Source organism: Mastomys coucha, unplaced genomic scaffold (genome assembly GCF_008632895.1).
Source record: "Mastomys coucha isolate ucsf_1 unplaced genomic scaffold, UCSF_Mcou_1 pScaffold21, whole genome shotgun sequence".
Taxonomy (NCBI): domain Eukaryota; kingdom Metazoa; phylum Chordata; class Mammalia; order Rodentia; family Muridae; genus Mastomys; species Mastomys coucha.
In genome coordinates this window covers 114,697,861-114,717,455 of record NW_022196904.1, presented here as the reverse complement: position 1 = coordinate 114,717,455, position 19,595 = coordinate 114,697,861, and the positions used below count along the sequence as shown (strand labels likewise).

Sequence of the window (19,595 nt, the reverse complement as noted above, 5' to 3'; positions counted from 1 at the left end):
GAGAAAAAAACCTGTGATTATCTAATCCACTTGATGAAGCTGTCTTTTACTATAAAGACAGAAGGAAGTCTCTGAAGGGGGAGTGAGGCTGGTGACAAAATGAAGCTGAGAGACTCAGTCATAACCAGTCAGGGACTGGTTTATCATGGTGGGGATGGGAATGAAGAAAGCGTAGGATCAAGACATCCCAAGTAGCCTGGCCTAGTAGCTCACACCTGTATTGCTTGCAGGTAGATCCCAGCAGGAGAATCTGAAGGCAGGGCCAGCTACAGTTATATGGTGAGAACATATGTTTAAAAAAATAAATAAAAGTCTGAGCAGTGGTGGTGCACACCTTTAATCCCAGCACTTGGGAGGCAGAGGCAGATAGATTTGTGAGTTCCAGGCCAGCCTGGTCTACAGAGTGAGTTCCAGGACAGCCAGGGCTACACAGAGAAACCCTGTCTCCAACCACCTCCCCAAGCCTCCCCCCCTAAAATGAGACAATCCAATGGTGGTGGTAGCACATGACTTTGGGCAGAGGCAGGCGATCTCAGAAGTTGAGGACAGCCAGGTCTACAGAGTGAGTCACAGACAGCCAGGATTATACAGAGAACCTCTATCTTGAAAAACCCAATTAATTAGTTAATTAACTAAAAAAATAAGTAAAAAGGCATGTTAGGAAGACAGTCCAGAGAGTTTGGTGACTGGTGATATGGAGTGTGGAAAGACAGAAATGAAGGTCTGTGAACTTGGTGTCTGCTGCTGAAACAGCATGAACATTAATCCCCTCCCCAAAGTTGGGGGGAAGAGCAGTGGGTGAGTCTAGGGACGGTGCTAACTGCATCTCCAGTCTCTCTTGAGTATAAGAGGTTCTGTTTAGTAAGGAGAATCCTGGTGGGTAAAGCAGCCACGGGGAGGGGTTGGGGGGAGACCTTTGTGAATCATTCTGGGCACTTGGTAATCGAGATCATCCCCAGGAGAGTGTTGTGATTGGACACCTCCTGAAGCTACACTTGCATTTCAAGGCTGGATAGAGGAGACTGAGCCTTCAACCAAGACTTAAGTGTGGGTGGAGAAGGAGAGAGCAGACCACAGTATGTGCTGGGAAATTGAGGGTTATATAGGACAAAGTTCACAGAAAGGACAACAGTTTTCTAAAAAGTTTAAAAGTACAGATGTAGCGTCTCAGTTACACTAGAGAAGGATGCTAGCCAGGCTCCAAAGGCAAACAGTACCTTACCTTGATTCACCTGCTTACAGAAGGAAACTCATAGAGGTGGCTGAACCAGTGTGCTTGGCTCCAGGGACCTTGATGGGAGGTGGGGAAACAGGCCTCTGAGCTCATGGAGTTTGAGATGTTTGGTAGACTGTAGAAGACATTGAATTGTTTGGGGGGGAAATAGGAGGAACCAAGGGGCTAGGGATATCTATGGCTTGGCTAGTGTGGGCAAGGCTCCAAGTTCCTTCCATACCACAACCACAAAACAAAACACAAGCCTAGGCCTTCAAAGATGAGAATTGTTTGCATGTAGGCAAATATTAAAACCATAGAAGTGCATAGGGGAACTGGAGAAATGACTAAAGAGAGAAAGCTGTCAGAGGAGGACGTCCTTGGTGATCTAGAGGCCAGACACTAGATCTGGAGGGAAAGCAAAAGGCTCTGGCGAACAAGGTGGATCCAGTCTTGGATTCTGAATGGAGTTTTAGGATCCTTGAAAGGAATTTTGTTTTGTTTTACTTTTCTTTTCTCTTCTTTTCTTTTCTGAGATAGAGAGATAAGAACCTGGGCTGGAGGTATAGCTCAGTGGATTTGAGTCTTAGAACTGTATAAAGCACATATGGTGGAATTACACCTGTAATTCTAGCATTCGGAAGGTGAAGCAGGAGGATCAAGGCTTCAAGATCATTCTTGGCTATATATCAAGCTCAAGCTTGCCTAGGAGACCCTGTCTCAAAAGAAAAGAAAAAACCTGCTTGTCAAGATTAACTGTAGGCCAGGCATAAGTGGTGCCCGCTTATAATCCTAGTACTCAAGAGGCTGATGCAAAAGCATCAAAAATTCAAGGCCAGTCCAGGCTCAAAGAAGAATTGTCTTAAGAAGAAAAAGACTGTACTTGTGAGAGACAAGATTGAGTAACCTCCCCTGTTCTTCCCTCCAGTCGCTGTGGGGAGTTGGCAGAAGATGCTAGGTGCACGTTATCTCTGAAGCTGAGTTGGAGTTCTTAATGTATGTGTTTTCCTCCCTAGATATGAAGAAATTGACTTGGAAACTGGAATTTTGGAGTCCAGGAGGGACCCGGTCACTCTGGAGGATGTCTACCCCATTCATATGATCTTAGAGAATAAGGATGGCATCCAGGGCTCCTGCCGATACTTTAAGGAGAGAAAAGACATCACTAGTAGCATCAGGAGCAAGTGTTTGCAGCCTCGTTGTACAATGGTAGAAGCCTTCAGCAGGTAATTCTTGGAGGAATTCTTTGTGTATCCCTCTTTAACTTTTAAGATCCCAGTCAGCAAGCCCTTAATCCCTGAGGTGGAGCATTGCCTCTGAACTTCCTGTATTTTTGTTTTTCTTCCTGATCTTCCTCAGCTTTTTGGTGAATTCCCTCTTCCTCACGCCCTGTCAAGTGTTAGCTGTTCCCAGATGTCTCATGTAGTGTCTCAGTTATGAGCCCCTCATATGTCCTGGTGGTCATTTTCCTCCAACTCAAACCTGGTCAGAGGCATTCTCATGAGCCAGGCTGTGTAAGTCAGGAACTTGGGTGTCTTCCTAGGCTGCCTCTCTCTGAGATGTCTACACTCAGTTGTCAGTCATGTCCTGCTGACTTACCTTTCTAAATTTGTCTACAGTAATGCAAAAATCTCTTCACTATACTAGTGTGGTCTGTCCTCTACCTCCTATAATGTTTGGAGGTTTTCCTAAGGTGAAGATGTGATAGGCGTAGATCTTTGAGTTGCTCACAGCTAGGGTTTTGAACTAGCCACATCTCACCCACAGGCAAATTTTGTTTGCCCAGACTGAAGTTGTATTTGTTTTAGAGATTACTTCATTACTAGCATCTAGAAACATGGATTTCCAGTAGCTCTTAAAAAGCCTATGTAATTTATCTTTATGAAAGACAGGTTCTTATAAGCAACATAGGGCACAGTTCCCTTCAGGTAAGCTGGGTACCAGCCACTCATTTTCCACACCAGTGATCTTGTTCTCATTTGCCACCTGTTCTGTTCACTATGGCCCAGAGGCCCCTTGTGACCTTGTCCCTGCCTGCCAAGCTCTCTCACCTAGCCACCCTCAAGTTGTTTTCCCTGTACTTCAGGTGGAACCTGTCAGGCCCCCTTGTTTCTGAAGAGAAAGGTGTATGCTGTTCCGTGTGCTTAGAATGTTCTGCCTTCACCCCAGCATCCCATCCTAGCTTCATCTGCACCCCTATTTAAGTGTCTTGGCTGCCCAGGCACCATCAATTTACTGTGGTCTGGTGAGAAAAGCGTGACACAGTGAATAGTTAAGGGCATTTGGGTCTCCAAAATTTGACCATTTGCAGCAAGGCCATTGAATTGTGCCAAAGTCACTTCACATGTTCATTGACAGCATTCTTCCCTTGCCAGGAGACCATCAGCTTCCCACTGGTAGAATCTCTTCTTTTTGCTCCACACTGAACTTCTCGGGTCACACAGGTGCTTGGCAAAGTTAGTGCATGTAGTTTTACTTTTCCCCTGTTAGGCTATCCTACTTGGATTAGAAGTTGAGCCATCAAATTGGGAGTTTCTGGCTATGCTGACCTTGTGAGCCTCTCTTAGTTGTCTGGTTGCTGGCATGTATCACACTCCAGCCATGCCACCCCTGGTCTTCCAGAGCAAGCCTGCCCTGTTAATGGGCAAAGCCTGCTTTCTTACCCCTCTTCTTCCCACCTACCTCCCTGCTGGCTCCAGAGGTTTCTGAGACTGTGGTATGCTTCCACTGCTGACCACAGACACTTTGGCCAAAGCTTTCTGCCCAGAGCTATTCTGTCTGGAGTTAGATCCCCTGATTTGGTTGTTCCGTTTTTGGCTTTTCCATTCTGAGCTTTTTAAAAGTAGATTATTTTTTTTTTTTTTTTATCTATTTGTCCTGGCACCATAAACTCTGCTCAGCATCTGATCACCAAAATGATGGTCCCAGTCACAAAATGATGTACAGTAGTAGGAGTCATGGGACCAGAGGCTAGGCAGTCTTAATGCAGATGAAATTGGGAGCATCCAGGGCGGCATGGCAGTCAGTCCTTAACACAACTGCTGGCCTGATGATAATAAAGGGTAGGAATTGACACAAGGAACAAGATTGAATAAGAAGCCAGCTTGTTCCTGTGTTTGCAGTCCTTTACCCAGCTGGCCTCTTGTAGTGTCTCTTAATGAGCCTGTTTTCAGCAGGAAAAGGCTTAGGTCTAAGTCTTTTAGGATGGACTGTATAGACTTGACAGATGCTATACCACACATGTTACAAAGACAACCTCTTTCCTATTGTTTGTTTGGAGAAATCCTGGTGGATGCAGGAGCACAGAAAACTGTGACTAAGCAGAGAGTACTTGGGCAGCTGAGACCTCAGGACCAGATGTTAGGAAACAGCAGAACAGAAAGGAGCCAAAGTGGCTTCAGAGGAGAGGGATGAAGCCATGCTTCTATAAATCCTCGGTGTCACTTTCATCTGGAAGAGGACAGTCCCCCAGCTTAGTCACTTGGAGCCAACCAGTGAGTAGGGGCTAGGTCTCCCTGAGGCTGGGCCAGAGTATGAACAAAGCAGCTTAGTACACAGTTGTAGGCAAGACACCATGAGGTTTAGCCATAGTGTGATGATACACAGTGTGTTAGCTGCCTTTGTCACCGCTGTGATAGAGGACCTGGTAGGAAACAACTTAGGAAGAATTTATTTTGGCTCATGGTTTGAGAGGGTACAGTTGGTGCCTCATGTTCAGGAATGCATTGCAGGAGTATGAGGCTGTGCACATCTTGACCAATCATGAGACAGATGGATGCTGGTGCTCAGCTGGCGCTCTCCTTATTTCCTTTTATTCAGGATGCCTCAGGGATGGTACAGCCCACAGTGTTCAGGGCAAGTCTTCTCCACTTAGTTAATACCCTAGAAAAAACTCTTACAGACAGGCTTAAAGGTATGCTTCAGTAATGTTCTAACTACTAACCCTGTCAAATTGACACTTGAAATTAAAAATTAAACATTGCACATACTATGGACCCAGACACCCCAGCACAGAGAATCATACTCTTAAAAATATAACTTAAAGTGTGTGTGCACATACATACATACATCATACCTATACACACACACACACACACACACACACATGCATATATACAAAGCTGGTATTGGTGAAGACCAAAAGAGGACATCAGATGCTCTGAAGTTTAAGGTGGATGCTGGGAACTTAAAACTCAGGTCTTCTGTGAGAGCAGCAAGAGCTTTTAACCATCGAGTTGTTTCTCTAGTCCCTAAAGTACTCTACTTGAGACTGTACCTTCACCAATGGTCCCCTCCTTTTCAGAGATTCTGAGTGTGTCATGTGTGCCAGCTTAAGTCTGTGACCGCTAAGTCTTCGGCATTCCAGTGCAGCTGAGGCTACAACTTCACCAGTGGCCTCTCTGGGCCTCTTTTTAAGGAGCCTCTAGCTCTGCCACACAATGCAAAGCCTGAGCTGCTCTCCATGACCCCTTCATGTCTTTTAAACCAATACCATGTGGAAGATTCTTAGATATTGAAGTCAGCTTCCAGCTTGGGATGCAGCCTTGACTCCCTCTGGACTGCTGCTTCTGTGTGTCTGCTCTGAAAAGAACTCCCCAAAAGAGTGATGTTGGTCTCTTACTTAAAATCATAGCTTATTCTCAGCACCAGTTAACCAGCATCTGTTGTCCTGGTAAACCAAAGGTTTTACTTCCACAGTCTCCTAATCCAAAATATCATATGAATGGCCTCAACAATCTTGCCTTCCCTATGAAATTTCACAAGCCAGGCCTTTGTTGGCTGGATTGCTATTAGCATTGTCTTCAAGGTTCCCACAACAGCTCATTAAACTCAGAGCACTCAATGGCCCTTCTGCCCACAGCTCTAAAATCCTCCACCTTTTCCCTCAAAACAGTCCAAGGCATAGCGGGCTCATGGTCAGGTCCATCAAACAATGCTGTCTTCCTGATACCAACTTCTGTCCTAGTTTGTCTGCTGTGCTCACACCAGGTGAACAAGGTCACAACCTGCCTCGGTGGCAGTACTGAAGGAGAGAGACAGTGTTGCAAAGGCTGTTGCCGAGAGTACTAAGTGCTCTGAAGAGTCTGGGCATGGGTGGGGTAGGATTAGCGTCTTCTGGAAGGCCTAACAGTTCTGACACAGTTCTGAACTGTGATCTGACTCTAAAATCAGGAATTATCTAAAGGTCCTGAGAACCACAGCCAAGCAGTGACTGTGGAGCTGCGCGAAGATGGAGGCCCCTGTAGATAAAAGGCAGACTACTGAAAGATGTGCATAGTCAGTTCTATGATGGTAAGGAATATGAATGTAGTATGTGTTGAGCCAGGAGTAAGCATGGCCTTGTCTGTCAGCTCACAGCAGTTCTGACTCTGAACTTGTGAAGCAGAACTGGGGTTCTGTGAGTGTCTCAGAAGAAGCAGAAATGACAAAACGCCCTGGTTTCTTGTGCTTTGGTTTCCTTACAGTTGCACTGATTCTGCATGCGATTGTGACTTGCAGGTGGGGTAAGAAGCTCATCATTGTGGCTTCCCAGGACATGCGATACCGGGCCTTGATAGGCCTAGAGGGGGATCCTGATCTGAAGCTTCCTGATTTCTCCTACTGCATTTTGGAGCGGTTAGGTCGATCCAGGTGGCAAGGGGAGCTGCAGCGAGACCTTCACACGACGGCTTTCAAGTAAGAGCTAGGCTAGTGTCTCCACTCTAATTGTGCCATTGTGCTACACTAAGTGCAAGGGCCTGCTACTGTGTCTGCCTGGAGGCTTGGCTTTTTGTTCCAGGCCATTGCCTCTTGTGACTTTTCTCTTAAAGCTAGCAGGCTAAGCAGTGTGTATGTCTTATATTCATGTGCAAGTGAGAAACTACATTGTAAGGATAAAGCTACCAGTAAAAAAATAAGTAACCACTCTCTTCTCCTGCAGGGTTGATGCTGGAAAGCTTCATTATCACAGGAAAATTTTGAACAAGAATGGGCTCATTACAATGCAGTCACATGTGATCCGATTACCTACTGGAGCCCAGCAACACTCCATCCTCCTACTCCTTAACCGGTTTCATGTGGACAGGTGCGGCTGGTAGAAAATACTTAATTACCTTTCTGTTGTAACTAAAGGTATTTTATATTTGTTGAATACCTGATGAATATATCTTGCTCATTTAGAAAGCCTAACAGTTATACAAAAAGGAAGGAAAAATACTACCCAGCAATAGAAACTATTAACATTTTGTTGAAGAGTGGGAAAAATTTGAAGTAAACCTAATTTGATTGGATACAGTGGCAAAGTTGTTGAATTTTGTCAGTCTCAGATTGAATGGATTTCAATCATACAGCCTAATAATTATCCTATATGGTCACACAATGAGGTTCTAACAAATGGTCAAAATATGGAAAGGTGCCATTTTAGCTGGATATCTTAGTCCCACTGGTATAGAGTACTGGTGAGAACAAACACATTGTCTTAGGGTTTCTATTGCTGTGAAGAGGCACCATGACCACAACAACTCTGATAAAGGAAAATATTTTGGGGGGGCTGGCTTACAGTTCAAAGGTTTAGTTTATTATTATCATGGCAGGAAAACAACAGTATGCAGGCAGACATTGTCCTGGAGAAGGAGCCAAGAGTAGTAAATCTTTGTTGGTTTGTTTGGTTGGTTTTTGTTTTTTTCCGGGACAGGGTTTCTCTGTCCTGGAACTCACTCTGTAGACCAGGCTGGCCTTGAACTCAGAAATCCACCTGCCTCTGCCTCCCAAGTGCTGAGATTAAAGGTGTGTACCACCACCGCCTGGCCAAGAGTAGTAAATCTTAATCTGCTAATGCTGCGATTAAAGGCATGAGCCACCACTGCCGAAAACATTTTATTTCCACCCTGTTGGGTTTTTTTTTTTTTGTTTTTTTTTTTTGTTTGGTTTTTCGAGACAGGGTTTCTCTGTGTAGCCCTGGCTGTCCTGGAACTCACTCTGTAGACCAGGCTGGCCTCAAACTCAGAAATCCGCCTGCCTCTGCCTCCCAAGTGCTGGGATTAAAAGTGTGCGCCACCACCGCCCGGCCATGAGTAGTAAATCTTAATCTGCAGGCAGCAGAAGGAGACTTACTGGCCAGACTTGAGGATATATGAGATCTGAAAGCCACCTCCACCATGACACACCTCCAACAACCAGGCCACACGTATTCCAACAAGGCATACCTTCTTTTGCCACTCTCTAACATATGGGTCTATAAGGGTCACCTATCCAAACCCCCGCACACATTCCCTTCTAAGGACCAGAGAATCTGGGAGTGAGCAAACAGTTTTTTCCTCACTCTTCTTACAGTTGGAGTGAGTAATTAACCTGGAAAGAGCTCAGGGGAAAGGGCTGTGCTGCCTGCCTAGTCTTTATAGGAAAAGTGAAAGCCAGGATGGGTAATGGCCAAGCAGGTACAGGACCTGGAAAAGCCTCCCTAAGCTGCATAAGCTTCAAACACTTAGGTTTGGTCACCAGTACTCTGTGGTAGAGGTGGGCAGTACCAAGAGGCATTTGGAAAACAGGTAAACAGACACATCCTTGGACCATAACTGAATCTCCTCTAGCTGATTGTCAGAATCCTGCTCTTCCCTCCTTAACTAGATGCACCCTTGAAGAGAGAGGCAAGCGTGCACTCCAGAGTAAGTATAACTTCAGTTTTTAACACTCACATGACTTAACACAAGGTGAATACTGGGTGCAGACTATAGACTGGGCATCCAGTAAAATTCATGTCTATCTTCCTATCAGACATCTGTCATTCTGCGTGCCTCCACACTTGTACACTATCAGAATGTATGTCACAAGTCCTAATCCATCTCCAGCACCCTGCCAACTCTACCATCTCAGCCTGTGTTTTGGAGAGAATCATGTTTTACAAGTTTTACATTTTAATGGCTCATACTATCTATTAGTGAAGTAAGTATATTGCCAAACTGTGACTGGCCTAGCACAGTGGCACATACCTGTTATCCCAGTACTTGGAAGGCTAAGGCATGAAGATCCTGAATTTGATGCCAACTTGGGATATAGAGTGAGACTGTCTCAAAAACCAAAGCAACAACAAAGACCCACTCAAGCCGAGGCCTTCGACTTACCAGGAGTCTGGATAGTAGAAGGGTTGGAAAGAATACATAGGGTGGCATTTGAGTGGTAGGAGAGAGGACTGGGGCATTTCAGCATCACTGTTTGGCCTTTGCCTCTTTTTTGGGCAGAGTGCCTGCACCTCTAAACTGTTATTTCCTCTGTGTAAAGTGGTCATGACAGTGCTTCCCATGTGCCAGAGCCAAGTAGAGTACCCATCTCTTCTTTGTTCTTGTCCGCACTGGGGGTACCATGCATGTGTTTTCTCTTCCTCTGGGACAAGGAGTCAAGCCAAGCTGCCACACACCGTTCCACAGACACAGACTGCATGAACACCAGCTTCCTTGGAAGCCATTATCTCGAAACATTTATCATGATATACCAGCTTCATGCTACAAAGGAAGTGGACATCGGGTCAGTCACATCAGGGAAGCCAAAAGTAGAACTAGGAGAGGGCTTGGTGGAGTGAAGGGAGTGCAGCAGACATACAAAAGCTTTGAGTCTTGGACCTGGGCTTTGGAAAGCTTTCATTGGCTGGGCGGTGGTGGCGCACGCCTTTAATCCCAGTGCTTGGGAGGCAGAGGCAGGTGGATTTCTGAGTTCAAGGCCAGCCTGGTTTACAGAGTGAGTTCCAGGACAGCCAAGGCTACACAGAGAAACCCTGTCTCGAACCCCCCCCCCAAAAAAAAAAGAAAGCCTTCATCATTATATCACGCCACTCTTGGTCAAGTGTCACCCTTGACCATGAACTTGAGAGTCCCCTAACCTTTAAAGTGCTATCAAAAGGTGAGGAGGTTAGAGATTGTTGCATTGATGTGTCTGCCCTAGAGTCAAAACTTTGGACGTGAATTGTCATCTCTAAAGATCAGGTGGTCTTCAGTGCTAGACTCTAGCAGGTGACTGGCTGGTGTTTCTTGCAGGAGGAGCAAGTATGACATCCTCATGGAGAAGCTGTCTATGATGCTGAGCACAAGGAGCAACCAGATTGAGACTCTGGGCAAGCTGAGGGAAGAACTGGTAAGTCCTTGAGGCAAGGCCTGGGTAGACAACTGCAAGCTGCATAGAGAGCTTAGAAAGGGGTGCACTGAAGACTTGAGCCCGATCCAGAGCCCAGCAAATGGCCTTTTCCTTTCTTATTTTTGTAGGGCTAAGAATGGAATCGAACATTAAAACCTCATGCCTAGTAAGCAGTTTACCACTGAGCTTTTCTTCTTCACAGGGAGAAAGTGCTGTTTTGCATTGGAATTCTTACCCTTGACTAACATCATTCCCTCTGGGGTTTGCTCTCAGACCCACTGTCAGAGTTCATGGGGGATGATAAAAAATTTGACATTTAGATTTTCTTTCATCATGAAACTTGTAATTTTACTCCCAGTGGTTTTATGCTGAAGTAACAGGGAGGAAAAAGCAATTACTGACCTGCTCCATCTCACGCTCAGGAGTAGCAGCTGTGAGGGAATGAGTGTGAGAGGAAGCAAGGTCATGGTGACCCTGCTGCCTGGCTGCCAGAGATAGTTCTCAGTGGAATGTTAGCCAAGAGCCAGTGTTAGACATGGAGAAAAGACCACCCTGGAAGCTAAACAATGGAGCTGGAAGCTGCACATCAAAATTTGGGCAGTAGTTAGTCCCTGAAGGTTTCTGATCACACCTATCAAGACAGTTAGTAAGAGTCACCTGTGCTGTGCTAGTCTTTGATTTCATTGTGTACAGGAAGGCCTATCTTGTCATAAGAATCATCGTGTTCCTATCTCAGAGGGGCAGTAAACTGGCCTGGTGTTTTGCTTTTTTCACCTTGAGATTTCAGATAGAAATTAAGTATGAGAGTTTAGGCAGGCCTGGCCCCACCAGTGCTCATGATGGCAACCAGCTGGAAGTGACCAGCCCCATCAAGTCCCTCGACTTCCTATTACCTCCCAGATACTGGCAGAATCAATGCCTTTGCTCAGGGAGTGTTTTCAGTTAGAGCTGGATCAAAATGGCAGAATGGGTGAAGATGGCAGGTGGTCCTGTCACAGGGTCCTGTCATCGGGAGAGCTAGTGGATGAATGAACAGTGGGAGATGTGGCCCTAGACCACTTAAGCCTGACAGCAATTCACAGAAGAGATAGGGCTCTTAGAAGCCAGCAGTGATTGTGTGTAGTGGTGGGTGAAGGTGACAGAAGATGAGGGGGGTCTTAATGGCCTGGCTTAGACTGGAATCTGGAAGCCTTGGGTAGTACCTATATCAGTAGCTTCGTGGAGAAGCCCAGGAAGAAACAGTGGTGACATGAGGCACTAAGAGAAGGAGGGCATAGGCTGGATCCTGGCCTGCAGGCCACCACTGCACCTTGAATTTGAGATGTATTCTGAAAATGACACAGTGCTGAGTGGTGACCCGGCTGGATATAAGAGGACTGACAAAAGGTCTGAAGATACAACTCAGGCTTTAAATTTGAGTGGCTGACCCTCAGGTAGACTGGACTGTGACAGCAGACTGGGGTGAGAAGGCTGGTTTTCTGAGACTCATGCTGGGCTGCTGTGTGTTCTGTGAGCCAAGGGCAGAGTGTGGGTGAGGAGGGGCATTCTGTGAACCAAGCCTGAGATTTATGGAGCACAAAGGCTTTCTGGGTGTTCTCTAGAGATGTCTAGTCTGCAGCTGGCAGTAGATTCCAAGGAGAGCCAACTACACTAGCCTGTAGTTGAAGTGGGTGCTAGTCTTGTCGGGGCTCCTGCTGTTCTCTCTGCTGGACAGAATGTGCAGATCTCCTGAAGGCAAGACCACATCATCTACCCTCATACTGGATAGTCCAGAGCTCAACACCATATGCTCGGGGTAGGACTTGATGGATGGGTTTCCAAAGGCCCTTTCTAGCTGACAGGCTCAGCTAAATTAACAAAAGGCACCGCGTACAAACCTTCCTGTTAGAAGGAGCCAGATGGGATGATTCATCTGGATTTCTTGGATAACCATATGTTCTGTAGCCCAGCAGTGAAAGTGCTGGCTCCTTTGAGTGAGCTGCAGATGTGTGCTGAGGCTCATAGGCATTTGCTGTCTCTGCCCCAGTGTGCCAAGCAGTCCCCAAGACTCAGAGCAGCACTGAATAATAAGCACCTTCTCTTCACAAGTTCATACTTTGCTTGCCCATGGGTTATACAGCCAGGTGGCAACAAAGACTAGTAGTAGATTGGCTGGGAATAGGACATTTTGTGCAGTGTAGATTTTAAAACTTTGTTGTCAGCAGCAACATACATGTGACAGACAGCAGTTGACCTTCCCTGTGCTGTTCAAGGGTCTGCCAGGGAATGTAGACCTACAGCACCCTGAGGACCACATGCTCTGCCACCTACAGAGGTGTTTGATCACTTCTCCCTGGCTGGTGCCTGAGAAGCTGTGTCAAATGACAGCTTGCTGAAGTTGATTCTCTCTCTCTCTTTTTTTTTTTTTTTTTTTGAGACAGGGTTTCTCTGTGTAACCCTGGCTGTCCAGGAACTCACTCTGTAGACCTCAAACTCAGGCTGGCCTCAAACTCAGAAATCCATTTGCCTCTGCCTCCCAAGTGCTGGGATTAAAGGCGTACACCACCACTGCCTGGCCAGTTCTCTCATTTATTATGTGGGTCCTGGGATGGAACTCAAGTCCTCTAGCTTAGTGTCAAGTACCTTTACCTACTGAGCCGTCTCTCTGATTCCTTAGGTAACTTTATTTTTTTTTCTCCTCTGCCTCTGGGAGGACTCTGTTAATGATTCATGCACACACTTGGATTTTAAAAGCAGTATGAGAAAGTCTTGTGGTCAGTCTCCTCTTAGCTCTGCCCCCACCAGTCTCACCCTACCCTGTCTGCTGTTCCAGGGTCTCTTCGGCACATATCTTTCTCCTCTTGTATTCACAGCAGGGTAGTTTCTATACTGCTCCAGACTTTGTTCAGCTCCCTGAGTGCAGCTTGGCAGTCTCATTAGTGCCTGTGACATTTCTTCAGTTACTGTCAGTTGGTAATTGTCATCCTGAACACTGGTGTTTCTGCAATGCCAGGATTCCCCAGTGCCTTGACTTAGCAGTACCTGGGGACTTGTGTTTTGCAGGGCCTGTGTGAAAGGACGTTCAAGCGTCTGTACCAGTACATGCTGAATGCTGGGCTGGCCAAGGTGGTGTCCCTTCCCTTGCAGGAGATTCACCCTGAGTGTGGTCCCTGTAAGACCAAGAAAGGTAAGAGCAGAGCCTTGTGGCCAACTGGCTCTCCCTGTTGTCATTTTCTCTGGTCACATTCTGCCTTGGAATGTGAAGATTACAGTCTATTCAGTTCCTTACTGCTCAGTGCCTTCCATCTAAAAAGGATCCAAGAAGTGTGCCCAGCATTCTATTGAACACCTCTGCAAGGGTATGCTCCAGCAGTCTTCTCTCTGGCACCAGTCTCTTCTTTGTGCCTTCATTCCTTCCTTTTTTGGTACTGGGCACTGAACCTAGAGCGTTGTGCTTTCTGGGGTAAGAGCTCTACCACTGAGCTATTTCCCAAGCCCTGTTTGCATACAGTCATGTCACACAACCATAAGAGTATGTTTCAGAGATGAACAGCACAGCATGAACTCACACAGAGATAGCGAGGGTCACACACTCAGTGTGGCTTCTTGGTGTAATCAAAAGATAGCACAAAGTGTACACGATTGGCTGGATATACAGACATACTGCTTACAATAGTAAACATTTTCTTCAAGTAGGAGGAGTATGTTCTAAAATTATCATGATGCTCTGTAAACCAGTATAACACAATAGTTGATTATCGATCATTATGTACTATCTGCCGCTGTGCTGTGCTTTTGCCACAAATGCAGGAGAAATCATTACACTGTCACAGTAAAAGATCATTGATTGAGAGAGGTTTTTAACTTCCTTTATAACTATGATATTGCTGCTGTGTGTGCAGCACACATGACTGCTATGCATCTCGTAGCCTTCTGTAGCCCTACAAGGTTGATCTTAGCATCAACATCTGACTTATAAGAAAGCTCAAAGATGCTAATAGAGTTGGGAGATGGCTTAGTGGGCAAAGTGTTTGCTGAACAAGCATAAGATCTGAGTTCAGGTCCCCCAGAGCCCAGGTAAGAAGCTGAGTATGCTGGAGTACATCTGACAGCTCACCCTTCACTGGGACCAGGATGATGCAGCTTTTCCCTTCTCACCTCCTTCTGAAACATTGACCTCCAGGCAGCTTGTTGAGGCAAATGAAGCCTAATAGAATCCAGGGAACAGAAACCATTGAAAAGTAGACAAAAACTTGGTTCTCAGAAAGGAGTGAATGTTCATGAAAGCAGAGCAAGAAGCTGTGAAGACAAAGGAAGGAAACAGTTCTTAGCAGTTCAGTGGAATGGGAGAGAGTAGGAAAAAGTGCACAGGAAGGTCTCAAGAAAGTAGAATGCCAAGTTGCAACTAGAAAGGGCAAGGGGTGGGGTGGGTGGAGTCCTATGATTCCTGAAAGAGGTACTGCTGTGCCACTGGTACCCAGTCTCATTCCACTGGACCTCAACTTTTAACAGTGGCCTTTGGGGACACTTCCAAACCATAGCACAGAACAGGACAGAGAGAGAAACAAAAGGAACTGTCATGTCTAGTATAGTGCTTTCTCCAGTATTGGTAAAGGGGAACCCTGACAAGATAAGACAGATGAAGGATGGGATGGCTCAGGAGGACAGAGGTACATTTTAGTATTCTGGGCTTTTGGAAGTTAGGTGTTAAAAAGTAACAGACCTTTCCGTGAGGAGACACTAAGGAAGAATCTGTATTGCTGTGCAGGCCACTATGGCCAGAGTTTTCTTCCAGGCCACAAACTCAAAATAACCACTTAACACTAACAGATACCTAAATAGGCTTTTGAAGTCAGGCAGTCCTAGCTTATGACTTCCTGGTGGGACTGCCTTCAGGAAATTACTTAACCTCAATCTCAGCTTCCCTCGGTTGTCTTACTGGGGCACCTACCTTCTAAGGTGCTGTGGTGCTCGCGTGGAATGGTGGGATCTGAGTAGAGCCAGAGGCTCACAGCAAGCAGGTAGGATAGATCTAAAGGGGCTTTTTAAAATTTGTTTTAGACAGTTTTACTGTATAGCCCCTGCTGACCTAGAACTCATCAGGATCTAGAAGTATTGGAATTAAAGGCAAGTATCACCACACCTGGCTAGATGTATGTTTTATTTAGTCTGCAGTGTTTGTTTTCATTGAATGCTTTTCTGGAATTTAAAACAGGTTTGTTTGTTTGTTTGTTTTTAAACCTGGGAAGTCTTATGTGCAAAGAGAATATAGTAGTATGTTTCCTTCATGACAATTGACTGGCAGGTGGAGCCCACCTCCCCACTCGCCTCTTACCAATGACACCTGCCTGCTGCTACAGAACATGCAGTCTTGTTTCCCCCTGGTGTTTCATCTGTCCACAGGGAATCTCCATAAGCCTAGCCTGGGAGGACGTGGACTTCCCAAATGGCCAGCGTGACTCAGAATACAGTTAGTGACAAAGAGGTGGCACCCCAGTTGATAGGTAAGGATAGTTAGACTGGGTAGACTGTCATGTGCACACCAAGCCTATCTTGACTGCTAGAGGTTGTCCTTAGCCATGATAGTCCCTGTACTTACAGTCTTCCATCTCTGCTTCTTGGGTTACAACCTGGGCTCCTAGCCAGCCCCTCCCTCTGTTTGGTGGCCCTGGCTCTTTGGCTTTTCTGAGTGATCTGTGCTGAGTTCTGAGCTCTGGGAGGAGCTGGTCACACCCTTTGCATGTTTTGTGTCCCTAGTGCCTGGGCAGAATCAGCTTAGAGCCAGGTGAGTGCTTGGTACATGTAATTTAATCAAGTTCCATTTCAGTTGCTTTTCTTGTGAAGGAGACAGAGCTGAATACAGTTTTCAGGGGTTTATGCCTTGAGCTTTATCGGTTCTGTTTGAGAAAAAAAAATTAATATAAAACATTTTTTCCAAAGCATTATGGAATAGAAAGGCTTAGAAAAATAAAGATGATCTTTTACTTCATGTAAATTTACAGGTGTTCCTGGGTATATATTGTTTTTGAACCCCTTAAACAGAGTTTGGATTTGCCATATCTATTTGCCAAAAGCAAAACAAGTTTGTAATGAAAGCAGTTGCCCTGAACTGTTGTGATTTACAAATTCTAGTTATTTCCTTGAGAATGTACTAGCCACCATGTGTTTATCAGTTGTACTGATAAAAAGCAGGCAGGAGAAGTACATTTGGCTGCCCTTCCTAACAGGGTCCCAGTGGGAAGCCCTTGGTGGGGCACTTCCAAGTGGGCTAGCTGCTGACTGAGGCGGTCACCTCACATCCAGTTCTGGAGGATCGGGGCTGAGTCCCTGTCCTTGTGACTCTTAAGAAATACAATTCTGCAGAAACTAACTTGGATATGTGTCCCCATTCCTAGGTTTCTACACTTAAAATGAGGAATCTAAACATTGAGCCGAGAAATCAATTCTATTTGCAGTAACTTGGAACAAATTTAACAAAATATGTGCAGATCAGTTACTATGAAAATTATAAAACACTGGTGAAATTTAAGATCTGTGTAAATGAAAATAGATCAAGTATGCTAATGTTAGGCTAAGACTTCCCAGATTGATCTGATTCAACACAGTCCATGTCTGATTCCAGACTTGTGGGAGTTGATTCTAAAATCTATAACTAAGTGCAAGGAGCCCAGAAAGCTAAACAGTCCTGAGGGAAAAGGATAATGTAGAACTCACACTTCTGTTTTCAAACCCTGCTGCACAGAAATCAGACAGTGATAGACAGAGCACATGCAGGTCATATATGCAGATCAACAGCACACAGGAAGCCCCTGTGTGTGGCTCAGGTGGTTTTTGCTCAAGATAAGTGAAGAAAGAATGGCTTTGTCATGTTACTCCACCTGTAGGAAAGTCAGTGGGAAAATCTGGAATAAGATTGTTAATCTTTAGGGGACAAAAAGGGTAGAGGATTGGAGGTGATAACAGTCAAACTGGTATTAAATACATAGGCTGTGACTTGTACCCACTGAAAGGATGGATATATAATATGTGAAATGTCAGTCAAGCTGTTAAACTTACAATAAATAAAAACTAATCTAAGAAATATTATAGGGTACAACTGAGTAAAATTATGGCCATTAAGAGGGGGACATTCAAAAAATTATAGTAGGATTAAGATATACAACCTAGGGGAGAAATGAGCCATATAAAGAATAACAGAAGTGCAATAAATTAAATATACAGACCTAAAAGAGAGTCAAAGCCAAGGAAAATGGAAAAGAATAAAGACCAAAACAAAACAGGATCAAAGGCAAACAAACACATAAAAAACAAAGGGTCAGAGTTGTCCCAGATTTCAAAAGCATAGAACTTTGTGTTTTGAAGATAATGAAACAGTTAAAAATAAGCAGTTTAGTAAGAGTAAAGTGATTAAAGAACACTAGCTATGAGAATAAAAAGTAATTACTGCCAATAATTAATATATATATAAAAGAAGCAAGAACATTTTAATATGGCAGAAACTGTTAAAGGGGAAAGTCAGGTAAGGGTTGAGCTTTATCACGCTGTAAATACCTGGACTGGATGGAGTCACTTGCACAGGGACAAGGGTGGTATCTCCTGGAGAAGCCACTGTCTCTTTTCCAGAGGTAGCAGCTATCAGCAAGAATGGGCATGAATGTCCCACCTTTGGGGTTAGCAGTGGTGGTGGCAGACAGCACACTGGAGTGTGACTAGTGGCTGGCAAGTGTGGATGGAGGGACTAGTAGGATTTCCCTTTGTCCCTTCCTAGGGTGTAGCCAGCTGATTGCTGGCTGTTGTTACCAGTGCTCTTGTTTCCTGTGTGTAAAACAGACCTGTCTATGGGCTTCTGCTAGACTTTAAAAACAGGTAGGCAAGGCAATACTGCTATTGTCAAACATCCAGGTAAAATGCTTGGCACCATTTAAGTTTCTCTCTAATCCTCTTAACCTCTTTATTCTTTTTCTTCATTGTACTGCCAAGAAAATGGGGAGCACGGTTCATTTCTCAGATCATCAGGAGGGCTAGTGCTGGGGGAAGGATTTGAGAAAGAGCGTGTGATGGTGTCTGCAGTGATTAGTCTCTCAGTCCCTTGTGCTACCACTGTTGAGAGACTGAGTGGGACTCATGAGGAAAGGGAAGTGTGTGGGCCTGACTCTGTGCCGAGGAAAGCCACAAGGGCCTCAGCATCTGCAGATTCATTCCTGCAGGCCTCCCATCAAGCCACTGGCCATATTCACCATAGCTCCAAACATCGTGCCTGCAAAATAAACAGTGTTACTTACCTGCCATACAGACATTCTTCCACAGTCTGTCTTGCTGTTCAACCCCATTTTTATTCTTTCTCTTTCTTTGACTTTTTCTTCTGCCTAGAATGGCTGTCCTCTGTGTCAAGGCTGTCCTCTGTGTCAGTGGGGTACCATTCATCCTTCATTGTCCCTTACACTAAATAGACATCTGTTCCACCCTACCGAATAGCTCATTTCCAAGCCCATTTCCAAATGTGCTGGAGATAGAGCCCTGGGGGCACTGTGGCATGTCCTGCAGAGCAGAGTCCCTCAGTCCTCCAGCCAGAGAACATGTATGAAGCACTTAGTGTGTCAAGTATGGGTGAACCACTGTGCCTGTCCTTGCTCAGTTTACTCAAGATGCATTTAGAATTAGCTCTGTTTGGTGGATGAGAAACTTGAGGTTCAGAGAGGAAAGGAGCTTTCCTGTGGTAGGCAGAACCAGACTGGGCTGGTCACAGCAAGCTCAGTGTCCTCTGGTTGCCTTGCCAAGCCTCAACTTTGTCTCTTTTTACATCAGAGGAAACCTGTCTGGTTTGTGTCTGTTCTGGACATAGTACAGAATAAATGTTTGTGGAATCTGATTGAAATAAAGATCTCAACAATCCAGCCGCTGGGTGTGCTGTTTGTCCCTCAGCAGCTGTGTTTGAAGGCTGCAGCAAGGGAAATAGGAAGGAAAGAAGGTACCATCTCTGGGATCTATTAGAAAAACTTTTTTTTTCCTTTGAGAAAAAGCCTTGCTACTGAAGCCCAGAATGTCCCTGGGCTTGAGTTTGTCTACTCCTTGGAACAGAAAATCTGAGGATTGAGCTTCAATATCAGGCCTGCATATAAGAACCTCTGTCTACCGAGCCATTTGGCTTGACCTGTTGCTGTTCTTGTCTTCATTGTTATGGCTGGGGAAACTGAGGCACAGTGTAAAAGTATTACTTTATTCTCCTGATATATTTATTTTCTTGGAGGCTTACTGCCCTTGTCTGCTATCCTAGACCTAGTCCTGGAAGCTGCTAGCCCCC

General features: G+C 45.3%; 1 protein-coding gene across 1 annotated transcript in view; it reads left to right on the top strand.

Moving 5' to 3' along the window:
* The window catches only part of Gtf3c1 (general transcription factor IIIC subunit 1), a 66,605-nt gene that overhangs the window by 1,709 nt on the left and 45,301 nt on the right, over positions 1-19,595 (top strand). Inside the window, exons 2-6 of the mRNA XM_031388222.1 lie at positions 2,230-2,439; positions 6,713-6,889; positions 7,134-7,277; positions 10,219-10,315; positions 13,358-13,481. Of these exons, the coding sequence (XP_031244082.1) occupies positions 2,230-2,439; positions 6,713-6,889; positions 7,134-7,277; positions 10,219-10,315; positions 13,358-13,481 (752 nt within the window). The remainder of the gene's footprint in view (positions 1-2,229; positions 2,440-6,712; positions 6,890-7,133; positions 7,278-10,218; positions 10,316-13,357; positions 13,482-19,595) is intronic.